General features: G+C 48.4%; 1 protein-coding gene across 12 annotated transcripts in view; it reads left to right on the top strand.

The window, feature by feature from the left end:
- The window catches only part of GREB1L (GREB1 like retinoic acid receptor coactivator), a 231,879-nt gene that overhangs the window by 104,686 nt on the left and 103,900 nt on the right, over positions 1-23,293 (top strand). For all 12 annotated transcript variants that reach the window (XM_043508012.1, XM_038390230.2, XM_038390228.2 and 9 more), the window contains 2 exons: positions 11,049-11,208; positions 11,474-11,671. In XM_043508012.1, the coding sequence (XP_043363947.1) occupies positions 11,052-11,208; positions 11,474-11,671 (355 nt within the window). In that variant the 5' untranslated portion in view covers positions 11,049-11,051. The remainder of the gene's footprint in view (positions 1-11,048; positions 11,209-11,473; positions 11,672-23,293) is intronic.

The raw sequence follows: 23,293 nt of genomic DNA, 5'->3' as shown, positions 1-23,293 counted from the left end.
CCTGGGACGTGGCAATTTTATTTCTCTGAGTGGTTTGAATTTTTTTTTTTTTAAGAATTACTTTGTGGATTTTTTGTTTGTTTGTTTTCAATTTTATTTTTAGAGGGGGAACATGAGAGAACAAACCTTGATTGTGTTTTTGGTAGAATTACACAATTAGTAGATGAAAAAGAGGTGTAAGATGTAATGATCTGATGCATTGTATGCAATATGGCCAGTTTGTGCCATACCTCACCTCTGGCCCATTTTGGCCACAAAATCTATCTAATTCTTCTTGGGAGAATAAATAACAGTGTAACGATAATGCTGAAGTGGCATAAAGTCTGATGCAGGAGCTCATGTGCCCCACACCCTACCTGCTGCCAGCATAGTACGATAAAGCGCGTGTGCTTAGAAAAGAATGAGTGTAGTTGAAAGACTGATCCTGGGCTGCATTTTCAGTCTTTTCTTGCTATTACAGACCGGCCAAAGTCTCTAACATAAGGTATGTCTACACCAGTGGTCCCCAACCTTTCTTGTGGGAATAGCATATTGCTATTCCCAGAAGACTGTGGCAGGCACCAGGCACCCCCCATCAAAATGCTGCCAAGAAACTGCAACGCTTCTCGGCGGCATTTCGGCAGCAGGGTGTCCTGCGGGTGCAAAAAAATGCCCCAGCGGGTGCCATGGCACCCGTGGACACCGCATTGGGGACCCCGGTCTACACTGTATGCCATTGGCTGCAGCATATATGCAGCATTTCTCAAATGCGGCCACTAGGGGCTTTTCTTGTGGCCACAGACTTTTGGGCAGTGATTGAGGGGGCGAGCAGCGAAGCCACAAACACCAGAGGAACAGGCAGCCAGTGTGAGTTCCCCACCTTCCCAGGGATGGTGGAGCTCAGGCTTCTGGCTTCAGCTCTGGGGTGGCGGGCTCTGTCCTCTGGCCACACAGCAGCAGGCTCCATCCTACGGCTGCGGGCTCTGGCCCCAGCCCCGGGCTCATCACCCCATCACCCCTGGACCCTCCTGCCTCCCCTGACCCCTTGCTGCCTCCCTACCCACCTCCCTGTTCAAGGCTTAATTTGTCCTCTGGCTTACCAGGGCTGAGTAAGTCTGTTGTGAAAAGTGGTATTTGTATGTTTGTTAATATCACTTTACGCTATCTTCTAGCTCTCAGGTCTGCTGCTGTGAAAAGTGATATTAACAAACATACAAATATCACTTTCCACAGAAGCAGACTTACTAGCTAGCAAGTCATAAAAAGAGCAACCAAAAAAGCAAAAAACAACCAACCAAGAACAAAAGACAGGAACAAGCAAAGCACTTTATTTGTGTTTGTATTCTGTTTAGATCCAGTAAAGAATACATACAACTGTACATTATTTTTATTATTAGGTCTGCAAAAAACCCCACATAAATAAATTACACTGATTGGACCTGTATGTGTGCATATTTGTTTGTTTTTTCTAAGGTTAATTAAATATTTTAGGAAAAAGTCTGAGAGCAGCCACCAGCAAGAGTTTGTGGCCACATTCTGAGGCCACCATAATTTTTGTTGTGAGGGTATGTGTAGTTACAAGCCCCAGTGAAAAGTAAGCTGCATCCTCATGTGGTGTGTAGCTACATGTGGGCAGTGAAAGGCTCTGGCAGCTCCCTCCTGTCAGAACTGTTCCCCACAGCAGCAGGGAAAGGCTCCACCAACACGCAGCTGCAGGAGCCTTTGCCTACTATCTCCTCTCCGTCAGAGCCTTTCCTTGCTACCGGAGCCTTTCGCTTCAGAGAGGAAGGACTCCGTCAGTGGGGAAACAACACAATGCTATACTATGGTATAGACAGGGAGGAACTGCTTGGTTACGTAGAGAGCCGTGTGAGGGAAATACTGTAAGATTCTGGTGTGTCTTTACTTACCTAAGCAGTGCTTCATCATCTACACTACTAGGGGTATGTGACGCGTATGTATTCTACCAAATCTTTGCAAAGAGTGTAGAAGTACCGTTTGAGCAGCCCTTAGACCAGAGTGTAATCGTCTTAATTTGCAACTAGGGAGATTTAGGTTAGCTATTGGGGGTGGGGAAACTTTCTGCATATAAGGAGAAATAAATGCTGGAACAGACTAACTAAGGAGATTGTGAAATCCCTGTCATTTGGAGGTTTTTAAGAACTGGTTGGACAAATGCCTGTCAGGGATGGTCTAGGGATGCTGGTCCTGCCTCAACACAGGGGGGAAAGGCTAGATGACCTCTTGAGGTCATTTCTATGATTCTGTATAAAATATAATATGCACATAACATGTACTTTCACGTTACAATATTTAAAGTTATTCATTCATTCATTTCACAGTCAAAATGTTTGCATTAAAATTGAGCAAAACTCAGGAATCACTTCAATGACTGTTTTGCTCTTTTAAGGACAACAGAATTTGGTCCAATGTTATAAATTTAATTTTACTTTAAATCGGAAAGTACTCTGTATGTATGTGTCTTAAGTTCTTTTAGCACCACATTGCTTCTGTGCAGACACAAGTATCATCCTTCAGACAACCTGTGCCTAGTGTTTTTGCTCTATGATAGCTTATGTTGAGTGTACACATAAATAAACTGGTGGAGTTAATGGTTTTCTTTTCCTTCCTTCTATTGTTGTTGTGCCTATTTACTAAGGAAAACTGCATTCCATGAATCTTGCAATGTGCTACATTCCTAAATCATCTCTATGCCATCCAGGGATGTCCGATCTCTCAGGATAACCAGCTGGTTGGTTACACCAGCTTTCCTGTCCCTTTCTGCCGCAAGAGCAACACAAAGGGGTTGGAATGAGCCCAAGGATGTGACCCCTGGTTTGACTGAGATCATAACCTGAAGTCCTGAAATGTCAGCAAAAATTCTCATCTTGTAATATTTCCTGGCCAGGAAGTGGAAAGTACAGACATCACACTAGAAGATTCCCAGCTCAGTTTTGAAGACTCAAGCAGTTTAGATAAGATTATGAACTACATCTGATTTTGTGCTCAAAGCTCTATATGGGACTACCTAAACTACATAAAATTACTACAGAGCATAGTGACACATTTTCAAAATACAAAATGAAAACAAGCTGGATCCCACTGTGTTGCCCACTACGGTGAACAATTTTGCTGGACAAGACTTTGATATTGAATTCTTTGCCTTTGTTGCCTATCATAGGACAGGGGTGTAGATTATTCTCTGCTATAATGGACTCTATATGACCCCATGTATTATGATTAGGTGAGAATCTACTGACTTTTGACCAAAACGACACTGAAAAAGACTCTTCAAATGTTAGTGAGGTAAGAAAAAATTCTGGTAATGAGAATACTCCCAAATTTGAGTGGTCCTCCTGACCTGTTTCCTTAGTAAGCAAGCCTTTTTTCCAATTGCTAGGGACAAGGCTGGTTACCTCCTTTAGACTTAAAAGCCTCCACTTTTAGCTCTGACAAGGGAAAACTATTTGCTAACTGTTGTCACCTCTGCTGTATGTGTTTGTATGGTAAAATAAAGAGAGAGAACCTAATGGTAGCCTACTGTAGGAAAAAAAAATGTTTTAAAAATAAAACTCCATCCAGAGCATCCAGTAAAAGGGATGGTACAGTATGGATGAAACCATACAAATTACTAGATATAAGCTAAACAGAAAATTCCAAATAATATGTACAGTATAAACAGTTTTTGGTCTTCCTTTCCCTGTGAGCTTCCCTTTGAGGTATAAAAGCCTTAAATAGACCCAGGAGTAGCTCAGTGCTTTTGCCAATGAAACTTCTTTTCTTTTGAAAGAAAATTTTTCCTCAGGGTTAGACTAGATCAGATCCTCAGATTATGCATTTTAGAGAACTCTGTTACGTTATTAGGCTAAAAACCAGGTAAGGACTTTGATATATCCAAGCTAGAGTAGGGTGTTTGCATCAGACTTTGCATTTGTTATCAGGGCAATTGTAAAATTGCTTAAAAAACAACAACCCCTAACTTCATCAAAAACCCCACCTCAATTCCTCTTCATAGCCTTTGAGGTCATGACCCACCCAGAGGCCAACTGGTGTGTATATCTAGTTTATACTGATGACCTGATTTATTCCTTAGCAGGGCCTTCACTTAATGCATGGCTTTACCCTGAAAAGTTACTGAGTAACAACACACTTTCCTATTCAACAGATCTTATTGTATGTGTGTTCAGAGGTATGCCTGCCTGCTTTTCTGACTAAAATAATCTTTTAACTGCTTTTTACTCCTGCTGGCACTGCAGAGCCAATACTGTAGAACTATGAGAGAACGAGGTTCTATTCCTCGTATGCATCAGCAATGATGCTGGCTACTAAATTCCAATGTTTTACAACTGTGCGAGCCAATTGAAAGCAGTGGGACTGCACAGACCATGCACGTGAGATCCTTGATTTAAACGACAAGGCTTTTCTAAGAGTGAAAGGAAGCTGGTCTGCAGTCATGGTGAGCAAGCCACTACATATTTTCCTGTGTTCTTCACTGGAAAGTTTGGAGATAGAGCCCTAGAAAATGAATTCTTTTTAAATGTTGTTAGCTCTAATTTTCCCCCTTAATGAAAGACAAGGAAGCTGGAATGATGAAGACTGCTGCAAATCATGGATTGTCCCCATGAGTAAATCAGTGTTTCACTGTCAATGACTCCTAGTATTAAAAAGTTTCCTCGTTAGAGAACAGGTGATGGAATCTCAAACATGTCTGCTTCTCTGTTCTGTTACAGGGTCTCAGTACTGTAGTGCGAGCTCAAAGACCCCATCCAGCTCTCCTGGTCTGTTGGTGCAGGAATTAAGAGAAATCTTCCAGCTGCCTGTAAATGCTGAACAGTGAAGTTTTCAGCTATTGAATATCACTAATACATGTGAAAGATTGGTTCCAGTCTGTTGTGCTTTTGCACTCTCTAGTGCTGGCAGGGTCCCAGGACCTCCCTTGTTCAACAGACAGCACAACATAGTCATGAAGCTGTTGGACCTGGAGCTCCAAAGCCATATATTCTCATTCTCGGTGTAAAATGTGTCTGAGGGAGAGAGGAATTTCAGCAAACCATGGATGAACTTGATTTGTATGCACTACTTCTCTTAAAGAATGGATTTCTGCTGATATTTTATCTTACAGGGATATATTAACTTTCAGGTTACAGGAGGCGAATTTGCTCTTCTTGGAAATCATAGAAGTATATGATGACCTTTTATTTTTCTTCAGAAATTCTCTTCAATTCACCAAACCACTTTAAAGAAAACCATCTGTGAGCTCTTGTTTGACCAGTTACTCATTTTGTTCTCAAGTTTCAGTCTCCCACCTTAACTTCCATAACGTCCCATAAATGAGCAATAGCATTCTTTTTCTTCTTCTCTAATCTCTGGCCCTTGGCTTGTCTATCAGTCTCTTTTTACCAAATTATGTTTTCCTAAGCTGTTTTTCATATGCAATATTTTTTTGCCCTTTCCAGGTCAAAATCCACTGATATAAAGCTATAATAAGATCTTGCACAGGGTGACTGAAAGGACAGATGATTTTCCCTCTCCCTGCTCTCCTTTTCATTCCAGCTACTACCTCAATTCATCCTTTTATTCAGTGGGATAGAACACTGCAAATGAGACCTGGAAGGAAACTCTGTAGCCCTCCTCTGAAAAGGTGTGATAGAGATGGACATAACCATTGCCTGGCAGATGGTGATGATGGGGCAGAAGCAAAAAACATTTTTTTTTTTTTTTTGCAAAGTACTCCTCTCAAGAATGACAGAGTTTGGGAGGTGAAGATGAACGCAGACTTTAGAGTATGCAAGGAAATGCAGCACTTCTATCACTGAATCTTACTACAGGTAGTGGGGATAAGATTTGAGGCAACTAAAGCAAAAAAAACCAAAACCATTTCTACAAAACCTTTGGCTTCACTAGCATTTTTTCCATGGGCTAGCTAGGGTGTTAGAGAGCTTCCAGGCCCATAAGGAGTTGTCCTCGCACAATGATGATCCTTGGTCTAGAGCAGGGATTCTCAATAAAATTTTTGGTAGCCTCAGAGTGTGGCCACCAATTCTTGCTGGTGGCCACTCTGACAGTTTTTCTTAAAATACTTAATTAACTTTAGGAAAAACAAATATGCACATATACATGTCCAAATCATTGCAATTTATTTGTTTTTTTTGCAGACTCAATAATAAAAATAATGTACAGTTATCTCTATTCTTTACTGGACCTAAACACAATAGAAACATCGCCCCACCCCCATTGCCCGCTATGTCCCCCCGTACCCCAGAGCTCTTCTGTGCTCTGGCACCCCAGGCTCACCCCGCTCCTTGCCCTTTGACTACGGTGTGCTGTGTGGTTGCCCACCTGTAAGGCCAGCCCTGCCAGAGCCCCACCACTGGAACACCGGGGGAAGGGGAGGAAGGTGGGTCAGGTGCAGAGTCCAAGTTTCCTACCCCACTGTATACCACAGCCCCACGTGTCTGCAGAGTTGCTGCCTGGAGACCCCAGGAGTCTGCGCAGTGCAGGGGGCCGATTCCTTGCTGGTGGTGCCAGCAAACTCCAAGGCAAGCGCATCCAGGAGCAACAGCTTGGGGCTGCAGGGAGGGGCCACTGCTTTGCCATGCCCCCCCACCCCATCTCCACCCAGGAGGTTGTTGAGGCCCAGAAAAATCTGCAGGTGACTGTATGTGGCCACGGTTGCTGCATGCGAGAAATGCTGGTCTAGTGGCCCTAATAGGAGCTTGACTGAGCTGACTGGCTGTATAATTAATAGTGTAAAATTCATGATTTTGTGAGGAGTACCAACTGCATAATAATTTTTAAAATGACAGCTGAGATTCTAGATCTCAGTTCTGTGGCAAAAGGTGAATTTTGCAGCAGTTTCCTGTATCTCAGAGACACAGTGTAAGGGTGTCTAAGTTTTATATTTACAATAATAGACACTTTTCCCTTACCCTTACTCATACTGTGCATTCTTGCCATGCTAATGTGTAAATCATCCTCATTTTGGGCCACCTACCCACCATTCTTCTCCATTTCATTACTCCTGTATAAGCCAGTATTCCAGCATCTTGCTTCTTGTCCAGGGTTGTAGCCAGGACTGTACAGGGTCCAAGTGAAACTATCAACAACCCCTTAGTAGGCCTCGGGAGAGGGGTTATGTCTCTGTAGCAGCATTTTAAATCAGGCACATCAGGTATGTGTCCTGACAACCAGACCTTTTTTTGTTCCTTTCCCTCTTCGCTCTGTCAAATCCTGTTATTTTATCCTTTTCCCCCGTCTCTTTACTGCACCACCGTGGCTATAGTGTATCTGGAGCCCATATGGCAAATCTTAATTATTTTTTAATTCCCCTGTTACAGTCTGATCTTTTCCCTCTTAGTCCTCCTGTTTTTTTTTCACTCTGAAGCAAGCACCTCAAATTCACTCCAGGCAGATTCCAAATATTTGCTAGTTCTGTACTGTGCTCTGGTTTTCCTTCTCCGCACCTAGCAAGCTAGTACTCCTATAACCCTTCAGCATCATTTTCTACTCTCTTCTTCTCCTGCCAAAAGAGGTGAGCTAAGGCCATCCTCACCTGATCTTTCATAAATCTGTATTTCTCCCTCAGGCTTGCCAACATGTGTTGGGTGCTTGAGCATAAGGGAGGGAGAGATATGGGGGAGCTGCCATCACCTCCTGCTGATAGAGAAGAGCAACCCTTAAAAAAATGCTGACAGTTGCTACTCATTCTCCGCTCCCCTGGAGAATTTGGGCATGTGACAACATGCTTGTGTTTGTAGTGTGCTTTAGAAGAGGTAAACTATTTTAAGTATTGAATATCATTATTATCATTATTATTACTGTTGTCTCTGGCAATGTTGTGGTTCGGTCCTAATGAATCACCCAGCTGTCAGCCCCATGAATTACCCACACATTATTTAAGGGGAAGAAAATAAAATTCCCAATAGAACCATGCCTCTATTAGTATTTTCTGTAGAAGAAACACAAGGTTACTAATCTTCTGAATCACTTAAGGTGCCATAGTGTTTTTGGGGGAGCTCAAACAAATAATCTAAATTAGGCAAACTAATTTAGACAATGGCTTGTTGTGCAAGGTGCTGAACGTTAGGACCTACCTAGACTCCCATTCCTTGCAGAGGTTTTCCTACTTCTTCTTTTCTGAGGAGCCCTGCCCTTTTAAAGTTCCCTTGAACTCCAAACAAGGCCCAGCTGTCCTAATTGTCTTGGGCTTTAAGAAGTCAGCTGCCTTGTTATATCTTTTCTGCTCTAAGGGATTAACTCCTTGAGAGCTAGCTTCCCCCTTCTATCACAGCAGAAACTACCTTGCTCAGTTCAGCCAGGCTTCTCCTTTATTAGTGCTGTTAGGCCAAGAATTGTCAGGGGGCACCCCATTTGGGCTGGGAAGCCCTATATACTGTCCACCTGCCACAAAAAATTGAAAAGAAGTCTCTTTCCTAACTCACTGTCTTGCAATGAACAGACCAGCGTTTTCACATCTTGCAGTTCACAAACACCATCCACTATCCACCATTCCACTATAAACCACAGTGCCCAATCTGTCTTACCTACTTTTTCTCAGCAAACTAGAAATGCTGCTATACTTATATTAATCAGTCTCCTGGTATAGTTGCATGACTGTACCTTATTTTCCACAATAGCTTAAACAGACTATGACTGTTAGAGGTAGAGGAAAGTTGTCCTGTGTATAAAATGCATTACTTGGTTATTAATAATTTCCAGAATTTGAAAATAGTCATGATACTTACCATAGATTCATATTTAGCATAGTATAAGCGTGGTTGGGAGCATGGGCAGGATTAAGCTTTAAAGCTGTTTTTTGGAAACTTACTTTTGAATTTTGAGACTTTCAGAAGTTCAGTTTTTTTAATATGGCATTCTAATTAAGTTATTTTTGTTGAAATTATGTAGATACATAAATATTGTATGAGTCAAAGATGATGCCACACATTTTGGAAGTAAAGGAATGAAATATTAATCAACATAACTGTACATACTGGGTGAAATCCTGCCCCCGTTGAAGTCAGTGGAATTTTGCTATTGACTCCATTGGAGTCAAGATTTCACCCACCACATGTACAAATATATGCCAAAGACAGATCATAACAACCTTAGTTCTGCTCCAGTAAAGATGTCAACTTTCCAGTACCTCCTTCCCCACCCGACCTCCCTAACAATGTTTTACCGTCACTGTATGTATGCATGACACTTTACAACTAGAATGAAGACAGCAGTCCGTCTTGGTACTTACGTAGACCCCATATCACAGTCTCAAAACACCTCACAGTATTTTTAATGTATTGACCTTCACAACATTCCTGTGAGGTAGGGAATTGCTGTTATCCATATTTTACTGATGGGGAGCTGAGGCACAGAGGGACTGAATGACTAGCCCAAGGTCACACAGGAAGTCTGTGCTAGAGCAGAGACTTGAACCCAGGTCTCCCAAGTTCTAGGCTAGCACCTTAGCGCAGGACCATCCTTCCTGTCTAAATGTGCTTCCTGACATAATTAATACTTTATATGGTGCTTTACAAAGGAGGTCCCATCATTATAGTCATTTTAAAGATGAAGTAACTTAGGCCAGAGAGGTTAAGTGGTTACCTAGCAGGCCCGTGGCCAAGCTAGAAATAAAATCCAGGTCTCCTCAGTCCCAGTCCAGTGCTGTATCCAATAGGCCACGCTGCTTCCCTAGTCATAGAACTAGATGACATCAGGAAGGTGGAAAGGGAATAAGGTCAAGTGGTAGCTTGTTTTGCACTTGTTCCTTTTTTGTCTGATTAAATAAATAGCTAAAAGTTAACTTAGTTGGAATACAATTTTACAGTAATTCAGTCACCAGTATTGCCTATTATTAGTGGATGCTGAGTTGTCATTGTGTCTCTGGAATACATACTGTGTGCTGTGAAGACCCAATCAAATGATAGAATTATGATTTGGTATGTCTTTCCTCACTTCGCTGTAAAATCTTACTTGGCTGCTCCACTACGTAATGTTTAAATCTGAAAGAGTAATCAGCACCATTAGAGACAGCAGTGCAGTAGATCACAGCTGCAAACTAGCACCTAAGAATGCAGAACAAGTTATGGTTTAAAATACGGTTTGACTAACTTGACTAACTTCATGTATTTTAATACGTTCACTATCAAATAAATGAGCAGGAAAATTAACTCTTGAGAAATTTGATTGGTTAAATGTGTACTAGTGAAAAATGTATAGCTTAAAATAAAAACATTTCAAAGCTTTGTCTGTATACTGTGCCGATGATGTGTGTATTCATTGTTTGATGAAAACTTGTTATATCATTAGTTTTAAGATTCAGATTGTCTAGTCATAATTATATTGATAACAATGGTGATAAGTACAGAAATACTATAAACCCCGCCACTTGCAGTGTATTAACTTTGCATCCTTTATGAAAAAAGGTCAAGAATCCTTAGAATGAAAATACTGGCCTTTCAGATACTTTAACTTGATATTGACAGTGGCAATAGACTCAATAAGATGCCTGTGCGTACAATTGTTCTGCAAACATAACTTTTCCATAAATATAGTCATGCAGCCACACAACTGGACAGTTACTGAAATAAGCTAATTTGTAAATTCTGCATATTCCTGTGTTCTCTATCTCAACCAACCCTCTCAAATCCCAGAAGATACAGATAAAGAGAATAAAAGCAGGATTATATACCTTGTGTACTAAAACTCAATTCACAGAATTTTAGATGATTTTATCTGCCCTCCATTAAATTCTGCATCAGGTAGACTCTTGAAGTTGAGGTAAAATTTAAGGGGAATTAGTGTATAACTAATGTATTTGAGATGGACTAATTACAGTAACAAGGAAATAATGGAGGCTTCCAAACCCAAACAGGAACAAACTGTACTATTTCAAGTTTTTTTTTTCACTGCATTTTGCATTAACTACTAAATGCTACTGCTAATGTTGATCTTTCATGGGTACTATATGGGCTATTCATTGATTCATAAATGATCTGTTTGAACACATGGTATCTGTGTATATATTTCCCTACCCCCTTAACAGCCAACCCCCCTTTTTTTAAATTTGGTAGATCATGGGGAATTCATATGCAGGGCAACTGAAATCAGCCCGTTTTGAAGAAGCTCTTCACAACTCTATAGAGGCCTCTCTGAGATGCAGTAGTGTTGTCCCACGGCCAATCTTCTCTCAACTCTACCTGGACCCAGACCAACCTCCTTTCCTGCCAGAAGGTAACTATGCAAGTATGGCACACTTCAGTTTGTCATTTTTTTTTCGAAAAGGGTCCCTCAAGCATCTGGGGACTGTGGTTATAAAATATTACAGTTCAATTCATTCTTTGACATAAAATCCATATGCTTATCCATATGACATAAAATCCATCTTTTGTGCCTCTTAAAAAAAAAAAAAGAGGGTTGTGGTATTTTGTTTCCAAGTGTAGTATTGGTTTGAACTGCTGTGGATGTAGAGGTGATTCTGTTTTTGTATGCTTTTCAGATGTAAAACCAAAGGTGGAAGAATTGGACAAAGAGTTGGTACATCGTTACACACAGAACGGTAGTCTAGATTTTTCTAATAACCAAACTATTAATGAAATGGAAGACGAAGAGGAGGATGAAGACATGTCAGATTCAAGTAGTCCACCAATCCCATATTCACAAAAACCTGCCCCAGAAGGGTCTTGCACTACTGATGGTTAGTTCTCATTCCTGTGCTTAAATCAGTTTTCACTGTAATCTGTAGTGTTTAAGGTTAGAAACTAGTAATAATGGAAACTGATCAAATGAATATGCTGAATTGTGATACTGCCTGGTGACCAAGGAAGTGATTTTTACAAAGGGATCAGTAGTGCACCCTTAGTTGCATGAGTAGTTCTGCTCAGAAATTTGGAACTGTGATCAAATTTTGGCTTTGGAGTGAGACTACATTTTCAATTATGGTCCAGAATAGAATGTAATGTAACATTTTCAAACATAAATTTAACTAGAGGCTTTTTAAAGCATTCATCATCATTTTTAAACATTTTTAAAGACTATAAAAATTATACTAGTTGACTTGCATGAGTAACTAACATAGTCGGCTCCAACCTTTTATATGACTTTGTAGAATTCCAAAAGATTTTAAAATAGCTGTTTAAAAATGTAGCTAATAGTTATTAGGGAAATATTCAAATAAGGGGGTTTGATACAGTGTATAAAAAGGGCTGTATTATTTGTTAGAAGTGGCTAAGGCTCATTATGGCCCTAATTAATTACTAGGAGCCAAATAGTGAACATCTTCCTTACATTAGTGAGTATTTACTCAGGTGAGTATTACCATTGACTTTGAAAGGGGTGCTTGCATGAGTATCTGCTTACCAGTGTAACAGGTTCAGAGTCGCCCCTAAGCTTTTTAAAAGGATAAACAGAATTATTGATCATGCTAGGTATTGAAAATATGAGCAGGAAGGCAGTGATGTTGGATATTGTGTGGATAGAATTGTTAGGGAGATAGCTGTTAGGAGTAAATATTAAATAACAGGTTTACATTGTTATTGGTTTGATATTCTACAGACCTAAAAATTCCTTAAAGAAAAGAACTTATTCATAACTACTATATAAACTTATTTATATTAATGTTAAATTTCTGCTGGTTTGTTGGCCTCTTTGCAATAGTTGTTGTTAAATAGTCATTGTTTGCCAACAGCTACTATACACATTGGTATCTGAAATTACCAGTTTTCTCCCTATACTTAGAACAGAAAATTTCTGTGGTAATTGGTGGCAAATGTTCACTTTTTAAAAAAAAAATCCTTATATATTGGTCTCTTCTGGATCCGTCTGTCTTCGATGGGCATGTTTGTCCTCCAAAACAAGAGAACCCCAAAAGCCTTGAATCCAAAAACACTGGGCTGTTATCAGAAATTGGAAAAGTTATTGAGAGAGGTTTGTTGTGATGTAGTATTCACATTGGCTGGTGTGTTCAGAGGGTTTTGTTTGTTTTGTTTTGTTTTGTTTTTTTTTTGGACTGCTTTCAGATTTTAGACCTGGGAATGGCACAGAAACTAAGTTGGTCTCACTGGTTGATGGTCTTGTAGCAACAGACCAAAATCAAGTGCTTGTGTTGATTCACTTAGATTTGTCACAGTATAGGATGACATTTATCCTGATACAGCACTAACATGTTTGTGTAACTTGGCAGGAATAGATACAGTGGCTTTGTTGTTTTTTCTCCAAGTGGACTCCGATAGCCTTTGAGCAATTGCTTCCATGCTCCTAGTTTCTCTCATTGGAGTACTCTGGGGTTTTATTTTTCTTCCTGTTCAGGGTATGCATGTGAGGCTCTTTGGGGTGAAGTGTCCTCAGAATGTTGATGGAATTTAGTTCTGTGCCTCTGTTTCATGGGAGTGGTTGCTTGCATTCCCAGTGACTGACCAAGGTCAGGGCTTGAATGACAGCTAGCTGGTAGAAGTACACTCAGTTAAAGCCATAAAGTGACAGTTGTGGATTGTGAGAAACAACCTGAGCCAATGATGGAAGTGATTTTGGTCCCTTCAGGTGTGGAGTGTGCCTGCCTTTAGTTGCTAAGTTGCACAACCTTGGAGACCTCCTGCATCCCTGGCTGCTTCTAGCTGTCCAGACAGCCGCAGTTGTCAAGAGTGTTCCTTTCCATCTTTGGTTTTCTTTTCATATACAAACTCTGCCACAATCATCCATGCCTTTCTCACCTCCAGTCTGGATTACTGCACATTGGTCTCTTTGGGCTACACTTGAAGACTTGGGGGTACTTTTTAGTGCAGGTAGGTGCTCAGATACCAGGGTGCTGAGTGCGATATAAACATCTGCAGTATCCCTGCATATTGTACTTAATAGGGTTTCACACATGGAGCATTTTACATCCATGTTCTTTAGTTTGTACTGCCTTTGAATTCATTTGTGTATGCAATTCTGTTTGTTGGCTTTGACTTACAAAGCTCACTTAGATTTTGGGTCCTGGTTACCTTATACTCGGACTCGGAATTGACAATTGAGGTAAGCTGAGGTGTTGAAGATGGCAAGTCCCTAGATGTCTGTTTCTGGAAGAGGTTGAGGGAGGTGCGGTTTCAGTGCAGGGCTCTTGACTCTGGTATTCTCTTTCCTCTTCGGTCTGACAGAACACTAGTATAATGATATTGGGTGGTTGCAAAGCTTTTCTGTATGGGAGCTCATCAGTTGGAAATGACAGAGGAAGAGCGAGCTGGATGTATTAGTCGATCACAGAATGACTGTGCCTCCAATGTGATGTGATCATGAAAAAGGCAAATGTTGATCCTAGGATGTATTTCCAGTAGAGCTAGGGAAGTACTAATGCCAGTGTACAAAGCACTAGTAAAACCTTGTCTGGAATGCTGCATACAGTTCTGAGCACCCATGTTCAAGAAAGCTGAATTCAAACAGGAACAGGTGCATAGAATGGCTACTAGGATGATCGGGGAATGGAGAGTATTTTTTTGAAAGGAGACTAAAAGAGCTTGGCTTGTTAACCTAGCGAAATGAAGGCTGAGAGGGGAATACTTTTGCTGTCTATGATATTTCTAAACAGCGCTTGGGAGTGTCTCTCACAGCCCAGGTTGACATTCTTGTGGTGGCAGGGTTCATGTTAGTGCACTAGAAATAGCAATGTGGATATTTGGCTCAGGTGGAAGCTCGAGCTTGGGCTCTAGGGTGTGGGGTGGGCTTCAGAGCCCAAACTACAGCCTGAACCGTAATGTAAAAGCATCATCCACGCATCTATTTTAAAAACATTAGCGCAAGTGCTAGCAGCACAGGTGTGTGGACCCGTGGTGGGAGGGTCGCTCCCAGATGCTGTGTAGACATACCCCATAAATACAGGGGGTAAAAGTCAGGGTAGGAGAAGAGCTATTTAAGCTAAATGGCAATGTTGGCACAAGAACAACAGGGTATAAATTGGCCATGAATAAATTTTGGCTGGAAATTAGAAGAAAGTGTCTTAACATCGAAGGAGTGAGGCTCTGGAACAGCATTCCAATAGGAGTAGTGGGGGCAAACAACCTAACTAGTTTTAAAATGGATTGTGTTGAATTTATGAATGGGATGTGTGACGGGGCAAGGCCAGATGGCTATGGAAGAGTAGTCTTATTGGGATCCGGGAAGTGGGCGGGCGAAGCCCGTCTACTGCTAAAGGATCCCCCCCCAGCTTAAAAGGAGGATCCACAGGACCTAGATGCCCAAAAAATTCCGGGGGACAACTAATAAAATAACAGGGACAGGAGTGCGGTCAAAGGGTCAAAAGAAGGGAACCGGACGGGGACACTGAGCAGAGAACCCCAGACAGCACCGACTGCTCCTCAAAGACGTCAAGGGAGTCAGAGGACGCTGCCCAGAGGAACTCTGCCCAGATACGTGAACGGACCGAGGATCGGAAATAGGCCCCACAGTCACAGGAGATTCCATCGGCCAACCTCCTCACTCTGGTTTTGTAGATGGCCATTTTAGCTAGGGCCAGGAGGAGGTTGACCAGGAGATCCCGTGACTTTGTGGGGCCACGGATAGGGAGTACATAAATGAGAAGGTGAGGGGAGAAGTGCAACCAAAAACGTAATAAAATATTGGTGAGGAGCCGGAATAGGGGCTGCAGCCTGGCACACTCCAGGTAGACATGTGCCAGGGTATCCCTCACGCCGCAAAAGGGGCAGGTGTCTGGGATTGTGGTGAACCGCGCCAAGTACACGCCTGTGCTCACGGCTCCGTGAAGGAGCCGCCAACTGACATCCCCGGCGGGCTTTGGGACTAAGATGGAATATAGGCTGGCCCACCGGGGCTCTTCACCCTCCGAAGGTGGCAGGAGGTCCCGCCATTTTGTATCGGGGCGGGACACGAGGGTACGGGCGTGAAGGGTGTGGAGTACGAGTGTGTAGAGATGTTTTCTTGGCGCGGTTTGAAAACAGACCGGCTGCATCTCGTGCAGCCGGCTTCTAGTGAAGGGGTGAAGGGATCGGTTGGGTCCACGGGGCAGGGGTCCAATTAAAAGGTCCGGCGGGCCTGGGGTAGTGGGTGGGCGGGGCGTGCCCTCGTGCAGGACCCGGTCGAGATAAACCCGAGCAGCGGGCGGCAAAGCGGCCTTCACCTCCTGAAGTATGCGTCGGGGAGTACAAGGTCTGGAAAGCCCCATGCGCTGAGCGAAGGTTAGGGGATCCAGCCAGTCTCCCCGGTCATAGTCCAGGAGGTCTCCGACTCTTGTGATCTCTGCCAGGACCAACCTCTGGCGCACCGGGCGGGACTCCGCCACCTGCAAACGGAGCTGGGGGTTGTGTAGCAGGGGCTCCGCGAGGAGATCTGCCCCCTCGGTGGCCGCCACGGACCTGCTCGTTGTAAAGAGTTTCCAGGTCCGGAGGAGGTCCTGGTAGAAGACGGGCAGCCCGGAGAGGTCTTGCGGAAGACTTCTCGAATGGAGATAAAGGAGCTGCCGGTCGTATCGGAGCCCTCGGAAGCGGCACAGGAAGGCGTGCGCCAGTATGCTCCACACCGGACTACCTGCACCATAAAGGAGCCTCTGCAGGGTCTGGAGGCGGAAGACATGGACCTGAGTAAGCAGACATTTGAGGTCCTGCCCTCCCTCCTCCACAGGTAGATGGAGAACCCCTGCAGGGACCCAGTGCAGTCCTGAGCAAAAGAACTCCAGAATCGATGTCCGCAGGTTGGTCAGGAAAGCCGGGGCCGGGACCAGGGTGTTGAGCCGGTACCAGAGCATGGACAGGACTAGTTGATTAAGCACTAACGCTCTCCCTCGAAGTGAGAGGCACCGGAGTAGTCCTGTCCATTTCCGGAGTCGTTCTATCAACCCGCCCTCTAAATTCTGCCAGTTCTCCGGCGGAGAGGGATGCGTGGCAGAAAGGTAAACGCCCAGATAGAGCAGCGGACCCGTGCTCCACCGGATGGCCTGAAGCACGGGTGGGAGGGAGCTCGCCTGCCGCCAGTCCCCTACCACCAAGCCAGACCTCTTGACCCAGTTGACCCGCGCGGAGGAGGCTGCTGAATAGATGGCCTGGCAAGCCTCCACTCGCACCAAGTCGCCCGGGTCCTGGACCATGAGGAGCACGTCATCAGCGTACGCCGACAGGACCAGCCGCAGCTCCGGCTCCCTCAGCACCAACCCTGTCAACCTTCTTCGGAGGAGACAGAGGAAGGGCTCGATCGCCAGAGCGTACAGCTGGCCTGAGAGGGGGCACCCCTGCCGTACTCCTCGCCCGAAGTTGACCGGTTCGGTCAGGGTCCAGTTGAGTCTTACCAGACACTCTGCGGAAGCGTACAGCACCCGGAGAAAGTTCACAAACCTGGGTCCGAAGCCAAACGCCTGCAGAGTGCTCAGGAGATACCCGTGATCCATCCTGTTGAACGCCTTCTCCTGATCTAAGGACAGGAGGGCGAACGACAGACCATCCCTACACCCAAGTTCCAATAGGTCCCGGACCAGATATAGGTTGTCGAAGATGCTGCGGCCTGGGACGGTGTAGGTCTGGTGTGGGTGGACCACGTCCGCCAGCACGGACCCTAGCCTCAGGGAGATGGCTTTTGCCACGATTTTGTAGTCCGTGCTGAGGAGCGAGACGGGACGCCAATTTCGTAAATCGCGGAGGTCCCCCTTCTTCGGCAATAAGGCGAGCACGGCTCGCCTGCACGAAAGAGGGAGGACCCTGCTCTGCAAAGACTCGGCCCAGACGGTGACTAGGTCTGGGCCCAGGATGTCCCAGAACACGCGGTAGAACTCCACGGTCAGCCCGTCCATGCCCGGAGATTTATTGGTGGGCATGCGACGGAGGGCTTCCGAGAACTCGGCCAGAGTGAGAGGCAGCTCTAGCCGGTCTCGGTCGCCCACGCTGACGGTCGGGAGCTCCTCCCACAGCACTCTGCACGCGTTAGGATCGGTCGGCTCTGGGGAGAATAGGCTTGCGTAGAAGGCTCTCGCCCTCTCGCACATCTCCACTGGATCCGTGAGGGGGGTGCCATCTTCTGCCAGTAGGCAGATGATATGTTTCTTAGCCCCCTTCTTTTTTTCCAGGGCGTAGAAGAAGCGGGAGCCGCAATCCATCTCCCGAAGGAGACTGATGCGGGATCGAACAAAGGCACCCCGGACCCGATGGTCCTCGATGGTCCAGAGCTCCTCCCGCTTCTCCCAGCACGCTCCGCAGAGGGGTGGATCCTCGGGGCTGACGGCCAGACGCCTCTCCAGCTCTAAGACCTCCCGTTCCAACTGCTCTATCGCTGCATCCCTCCGTCGGCTGGTGCCCCGGGTGTAGTCACGGCAGAAGAGCCGGGCGCGCACCTTCCCTACGTCCCACCACCGCCGTGCTGAGGGAAAGGCACACCGCTGCCCTCGCCAGGCCAGCCAGAATTCCCGGAAGGACGCCACGAAGCCCGCATCCTCCAGCAAGCTGTTGTTAAAATGCCAATAGGCCGGCCCCGGCCTCTCCGCGCATAGGGAGGCTGTCACGGTGGCTATGTGATGGTCAGAAAAAGGGGCCGGCCGGATGCTGGAGGAGTGGGCTCGTGAAAGATGAAAGCGTGATAAATAAATGCGGTCCAACCGGGAGTGACGCGACGGATGGGCCTCCACCCGGACAAAGGTGAACGTGGAAGTGTCATCCGGGTGATGGTCGCGCCAGACGTCCACCAGGGAGTGGTGTTCGACTATCTCCTGGAGGACGGCGACGGCGGCCGGGCTCCGCTCGGTTCCCGAGCGGTCCCGTTCCTCAAGGGTGATGTTAAAGTCCCCTCCCAGGACCAGGCACTCCTGAGGATCCAAGGTGCCGAGGAAGGCGGACGCCTGCTGATAGAATTGCAGCCGCTCCGGGCTCGCTGCTGGGGCATAGATGTTGACGAGGTTGACTACAAGCCCCTCCATGCGGACCCAGAGGTGCAGCAGGTGACCCGGCACAGCCTCGGCGACCCCCAGCACCTCGGGCCGTAGGTCGGGGGAGAACAGGGTCGCCACTCCACCCGTATGAACTGTGAGGTGGCTAAAGTAGATCCTGTCCCCCCAATCCAGCCACCAGCTGTCTTCGGCGGTCGGATCCGTATGGGTCTCCTGCAGGAAAACCACAGAGTACCTCCCCTCTCGAAGGAAGGAGAGCACCTGGGACCTGCGGAGACCCATCCTACAGCCACGGGTGTTCAATGTTGCGATGGTAAAGGGTGCCATGAGGAGGGCTGGGGGGGATCCTCGCCGGCAGGGATGCTCGTGGCTCCCGGCGGGCCGCGCAGCAGTCCGTGACCCACCCCGTAGGTGAGTAAGGAGTCACGGAAGTGGCGGACCCGCTGGTAGGCCGCGGCGCCCTGTCTCCCGGTCCTTTTCCCCTCCCCCATGAGGGCCCTTGCGGCCCGGAGGATTTGATTAAAGTCCCCCCATCGCTGGAGGGCAAGCTGGACTTGGTTGCGGGAGCCACGGACGTCTTCTAGGAACTCCCGCAACTGCTCTCGCAGCGCATGGGGGGCTGGGGTTATGGTCTGATTGCTCCCCGATGGGGCCCTTGGTACAACCCCCTGGCCCAGCGAGACGGGCAGACAGGGTGCGGATCCCCGACGGGGCTCCTGATGGGTTGACCTGAATGCTGGGGCGATAGGGGGCGGCGGAGGGAGGATAGCAGCCCCTGGTGGGTTGGGACGGGCAAACACAAAGGCCATTCCCTGGCAATCATCTGTTGGAAAGGGGAAGGAGACAGTCCCAGGGGTGGCAATGATATCTCGGGAGGTGGGCGGGATAAGGGCAGGGGCAGGGGTAGAGGTGAGAGTCTGGGTCGGGAGAGGGCTCTCACTGATGCCGGGCGCAAGCTCTCTGGTGGATTTGGCAGCCACGGCATCAGGAGGTGGCCTTTCTTCTGTAGGGTCCTCTCCCAGAAAGGAGGTCGAATGCTCCTCACCAGCGAGGGATGCCCCTGGTGGCTCAGGTTCCAGCCGCGTGGCACTGGCCGTCGCCTCAACTGGCTCGGCGGCTCTCAGCGGGGTACCCTCCTGCAGCCAGGTTGATGGAGGAGTCCAGGGGCTCCTCGGAGGTGGGAGCAGAAGCAACGGTTACGGGGAAGGAGTATGGGGAAAAGGGGGCTGGAATGAAGTCGCCCAGATCGAGGCCCGCTGGCATAGGATCGTCCTCCCCCTGGGTGACCGGGGTCAGACCCAGGGCCTCGATCTCCTCATATATAGAGGGGAAATTGTTTTCCGCTACCCCGGGATTCTCCCCGCCGGCACCTGACGCGATGGTTATTTCGGGGCACACTGGGGTTTCAGATGGTGCCTCGGGGGTCTTGGAGGGGAGGGACTCCCGTGGAGGGGAGATACCGCCTTCCAGTGCTGCCACGTCTTCCCCAGCCGGCTCTGGTGGATGAAACACACCCGTGGGTAGAGCGGAAGGCTCGGCATCGGTGTCCCCCTTCCTGGTCTTCCGGGGGGCCTCCGCGTCAGATGGGAGGAGCGGAGCTCGAGCCTTCCGCTTGCCCCGCTTCCCCTGGACTAGGGCCCAGCCCTCCATGGCATCATCCGGGAGCTGGCTAGCAGGGGTTGTGTCAGGGGGCAGAGGCGATGGCTCAGGGACGCGAGGGGGTAACGGTGGGGCAGCACAAGGGAGGGAAGATTCCCCTTGGGGTGGGCCCTCTCCCATGCTTGGTGGTGTCCCTGCCGCACCCTTCTCCACAGGCCACGCCAGATTGCAAACAGTGGGGGCGGGGTTCTCCCGCTCGTTTGGGCATAGTGGGGGAGGTGCCCCTTGGGCCTGAGCGGGAGCAATGGTGCACTGGGAAGGAGGAGGGGCGATTTCGGGCGCCGGGCAGCCAGGGGCGTCGGCGATGACGGGGCCGGTGCCCTGCCGGGGCTCGGGGGTCCTGGATTCCCCTCCTTCCCGGGCCAGGGGGCAGTCCCTCCGGACGTGCCCCATCGCCCGGCAGAGGTAGCACCGGGCCTCCCCGGTGGAATAATGCACCCTGTAACGGGCCCCCTGGTAGGGGACTAGGAAGGACCCTTCCAGTGCCTCTCCGTCGCGCGCCGCCGGCGGCAGTTGAAGCTGCACTTGCCGGCGGAAGGAGAGGACGTGACGGAGGGCGGGGTCTTTGCAGCCCAACGGGAGAGGGCTGATGACAGAGATGGGCTTTCCCAAGGTAGAAAGGGTGGGTAACAGGGCGGCATTGGGCAGAAAGGGAGGGACGGAGGTCAGAACCAGGCGGACGCCCAGGTCCTCTAGTGGCTCTAAGGGGACGAACACGCCCCCCACCGCCAGGCCCTTCTCTACCGCCTCCTGGGCGGCGGCCTCCGATGCTAGGAAGAAGACGACCTTGCCATACATTTTGGAGGCCGCCACAATGGCCGTGGGCCCCACCACCCTCGCCAACGCCCGCACATAGGTCTCCACGTGGGGTGAGGCGGGCACCAGGAGGCAACGGACGCCGTGCTTCTTGGTCATGGTGGGAAAGGGGCCCCGGCCGCTATAGATGGTAGCGGAGGCGGTGGGCTGGAGAAATGATGTAGCGGCAGGCGGGGGGGCTGCCGCCACCTGGGCGTATGCTCTAGGGGCCGGGGGAGGGACACCTGCAGAGCTGGTGGAGGGAACAGCGGGGAGGGGCGCCCCAGCTGGAGATGGGGCCAGGACATTGGGGGCAGCCCCTGCCATGGAGGGCCTGGTGTTTTTAGCGGGGCCCTTCCCCTTCTTCTTCCCCTGGCCCTTCCCACCGGCTGGGGGGACTCCCCCCAAATCTGAGGGGGGGAGAGACGTGGCAGCAGTGGAGGTCACCCCGGTGCCCGTCGCTGCTGGTGCCCCAGCGGGGGCGATGGCAGATGGTTTGGAGGTGGAGGTAGAAGCTTGGGGGGGTGACAGAGGGGTAGGCAGGGGAGGGGGAGCTCGGGCTACTGAAGAGGTCTTACCCGTCTCATCCCCCGCCATCATGAGCAAGGAGGAAAGGGGGGACACCAAAAGGAGGAGGGGAGAGGGGAAGCAGGTCGACCACTCCTCCCCGCTAGGCTGCAGGCAGGGGAGGAGGGCGCCAAAAGGGGTGGGCTGGATGGGGGGCAATCAGGGGTTAGGGGTCAGTCACCGACACAAGGTGGAAATTCCGGCTCCTCTTGGTGCACTACGGGGGGGGGGGATTCAACAACATTGAGGGTGCAGTGAAGAGGGTTGCAACTAAAAAGGGGAATTGCACAAGCGCATGGGAGGGGGCATGGGCACACGGAGCGAGGGGCTAAGCGGTCTGGGGGTAGAACAGGGAAACCAAGGGGCTAGCTTCAGAGGCTGGGGCGGGGCAAACAAACAAAGGCTGCAGAAGGAAATGGGCGGGGCAGGCAAACAAACTGAAGCTAGTAAGGGGGGCTGGAGCAAAAGAGGAGGCAAAGCAAGTGGCAAATGGGGCAGGTAGTAAAGGGCAAAGCTGGGGGTTAGGCAGTCCGGGGGGGGCACATGTGCCCATGTGCACTTGCACAAGTCTTTTTTAGCTGGCTGCTGCTTCTGGCCCAAAGGGTGGAAATGGGCGTGGCAAGCCAAGCAAGCAGCTGAGTCCAGAGGCAGGAGCTGAGGCAGATGGTATACAGCCAGTGGGGATGGTGGAGGGGGCAGCGGTGGTGGTAATAGTGGTGGGTGTTGGGGGGGACACACAGATGGATCGGGGGGCAGCTCCACGCCACACCTCCTGTGTCCCTACAAACACAGTCAAAACCCCTACCACAAGAGCACAGTTTGGAAATTACTCAGTCTTAGGGCCCCCTCCACGGTGGTCTGCAAAGTCTCTAGGTGCTGCCCCACTGGCAGATGATCCTCTTCTTCTCCTCCTCGGGCTTCAGCAGCTCCAGGCAGCGGCCTCTGCAGCAGCAGCAGCTCCAGGAACTCCAGGTGGTGGTCCAGGCAGGCAGAAAGGACCCCTCTCAGGTGGTGGTGGTGGTGGTGGTGGTATCCACAACAGCAGTGGCTGGGGTTCCTCACTCCTCCTCTCTGGGGAGTGGGCTAGCAGCCCCCTCCCCACCCCAGGGCTGCAGTTGGAGCAGTAGCAGCACCCAAGAATCATAGAATCATAGAATATCAGGGTTGGAAGGGACCCCAGAAGGTCATCTAGTCCAACCCCCTGCTCAAAGCAGGACCAAGTCCCAGTTAAATCATCCTAGCCAGGGCTTTGTCAAGCCTGACCTTAAAAACCTCTAAGGAAGGAGATTCTACCACCTCCCTAGGTAACGCATTCCAGTGTTTCACCACCCTCTTAGTGAAAAAGTTTTTCCTAATATCCAATCTAAACCTCCCCCATTGCAACTTGAGACCATTACTCCTCGTTCTGTCATCTGCTACCATTGAGAACAGTCTAGAGCCATCCTC

This window comes from Dermochelys coriacea, chromosome 2 (genome assembly GCF_009764565.3).
Source record: "Dermochelys coriacea isolate rDerCor1 chromosome 2, rDerCor1.pri.v4, whole genome shotgun sequence".
NCBI classification, from domain to species: Eukaryota; Metazoa; Chordata; order Testudines; family Dermochelyidae; genus Dermochelys; species Dermochelys coriacea.
This window is presented reverse-complemented; position numbering and strand designations above follow the sequence as displayed.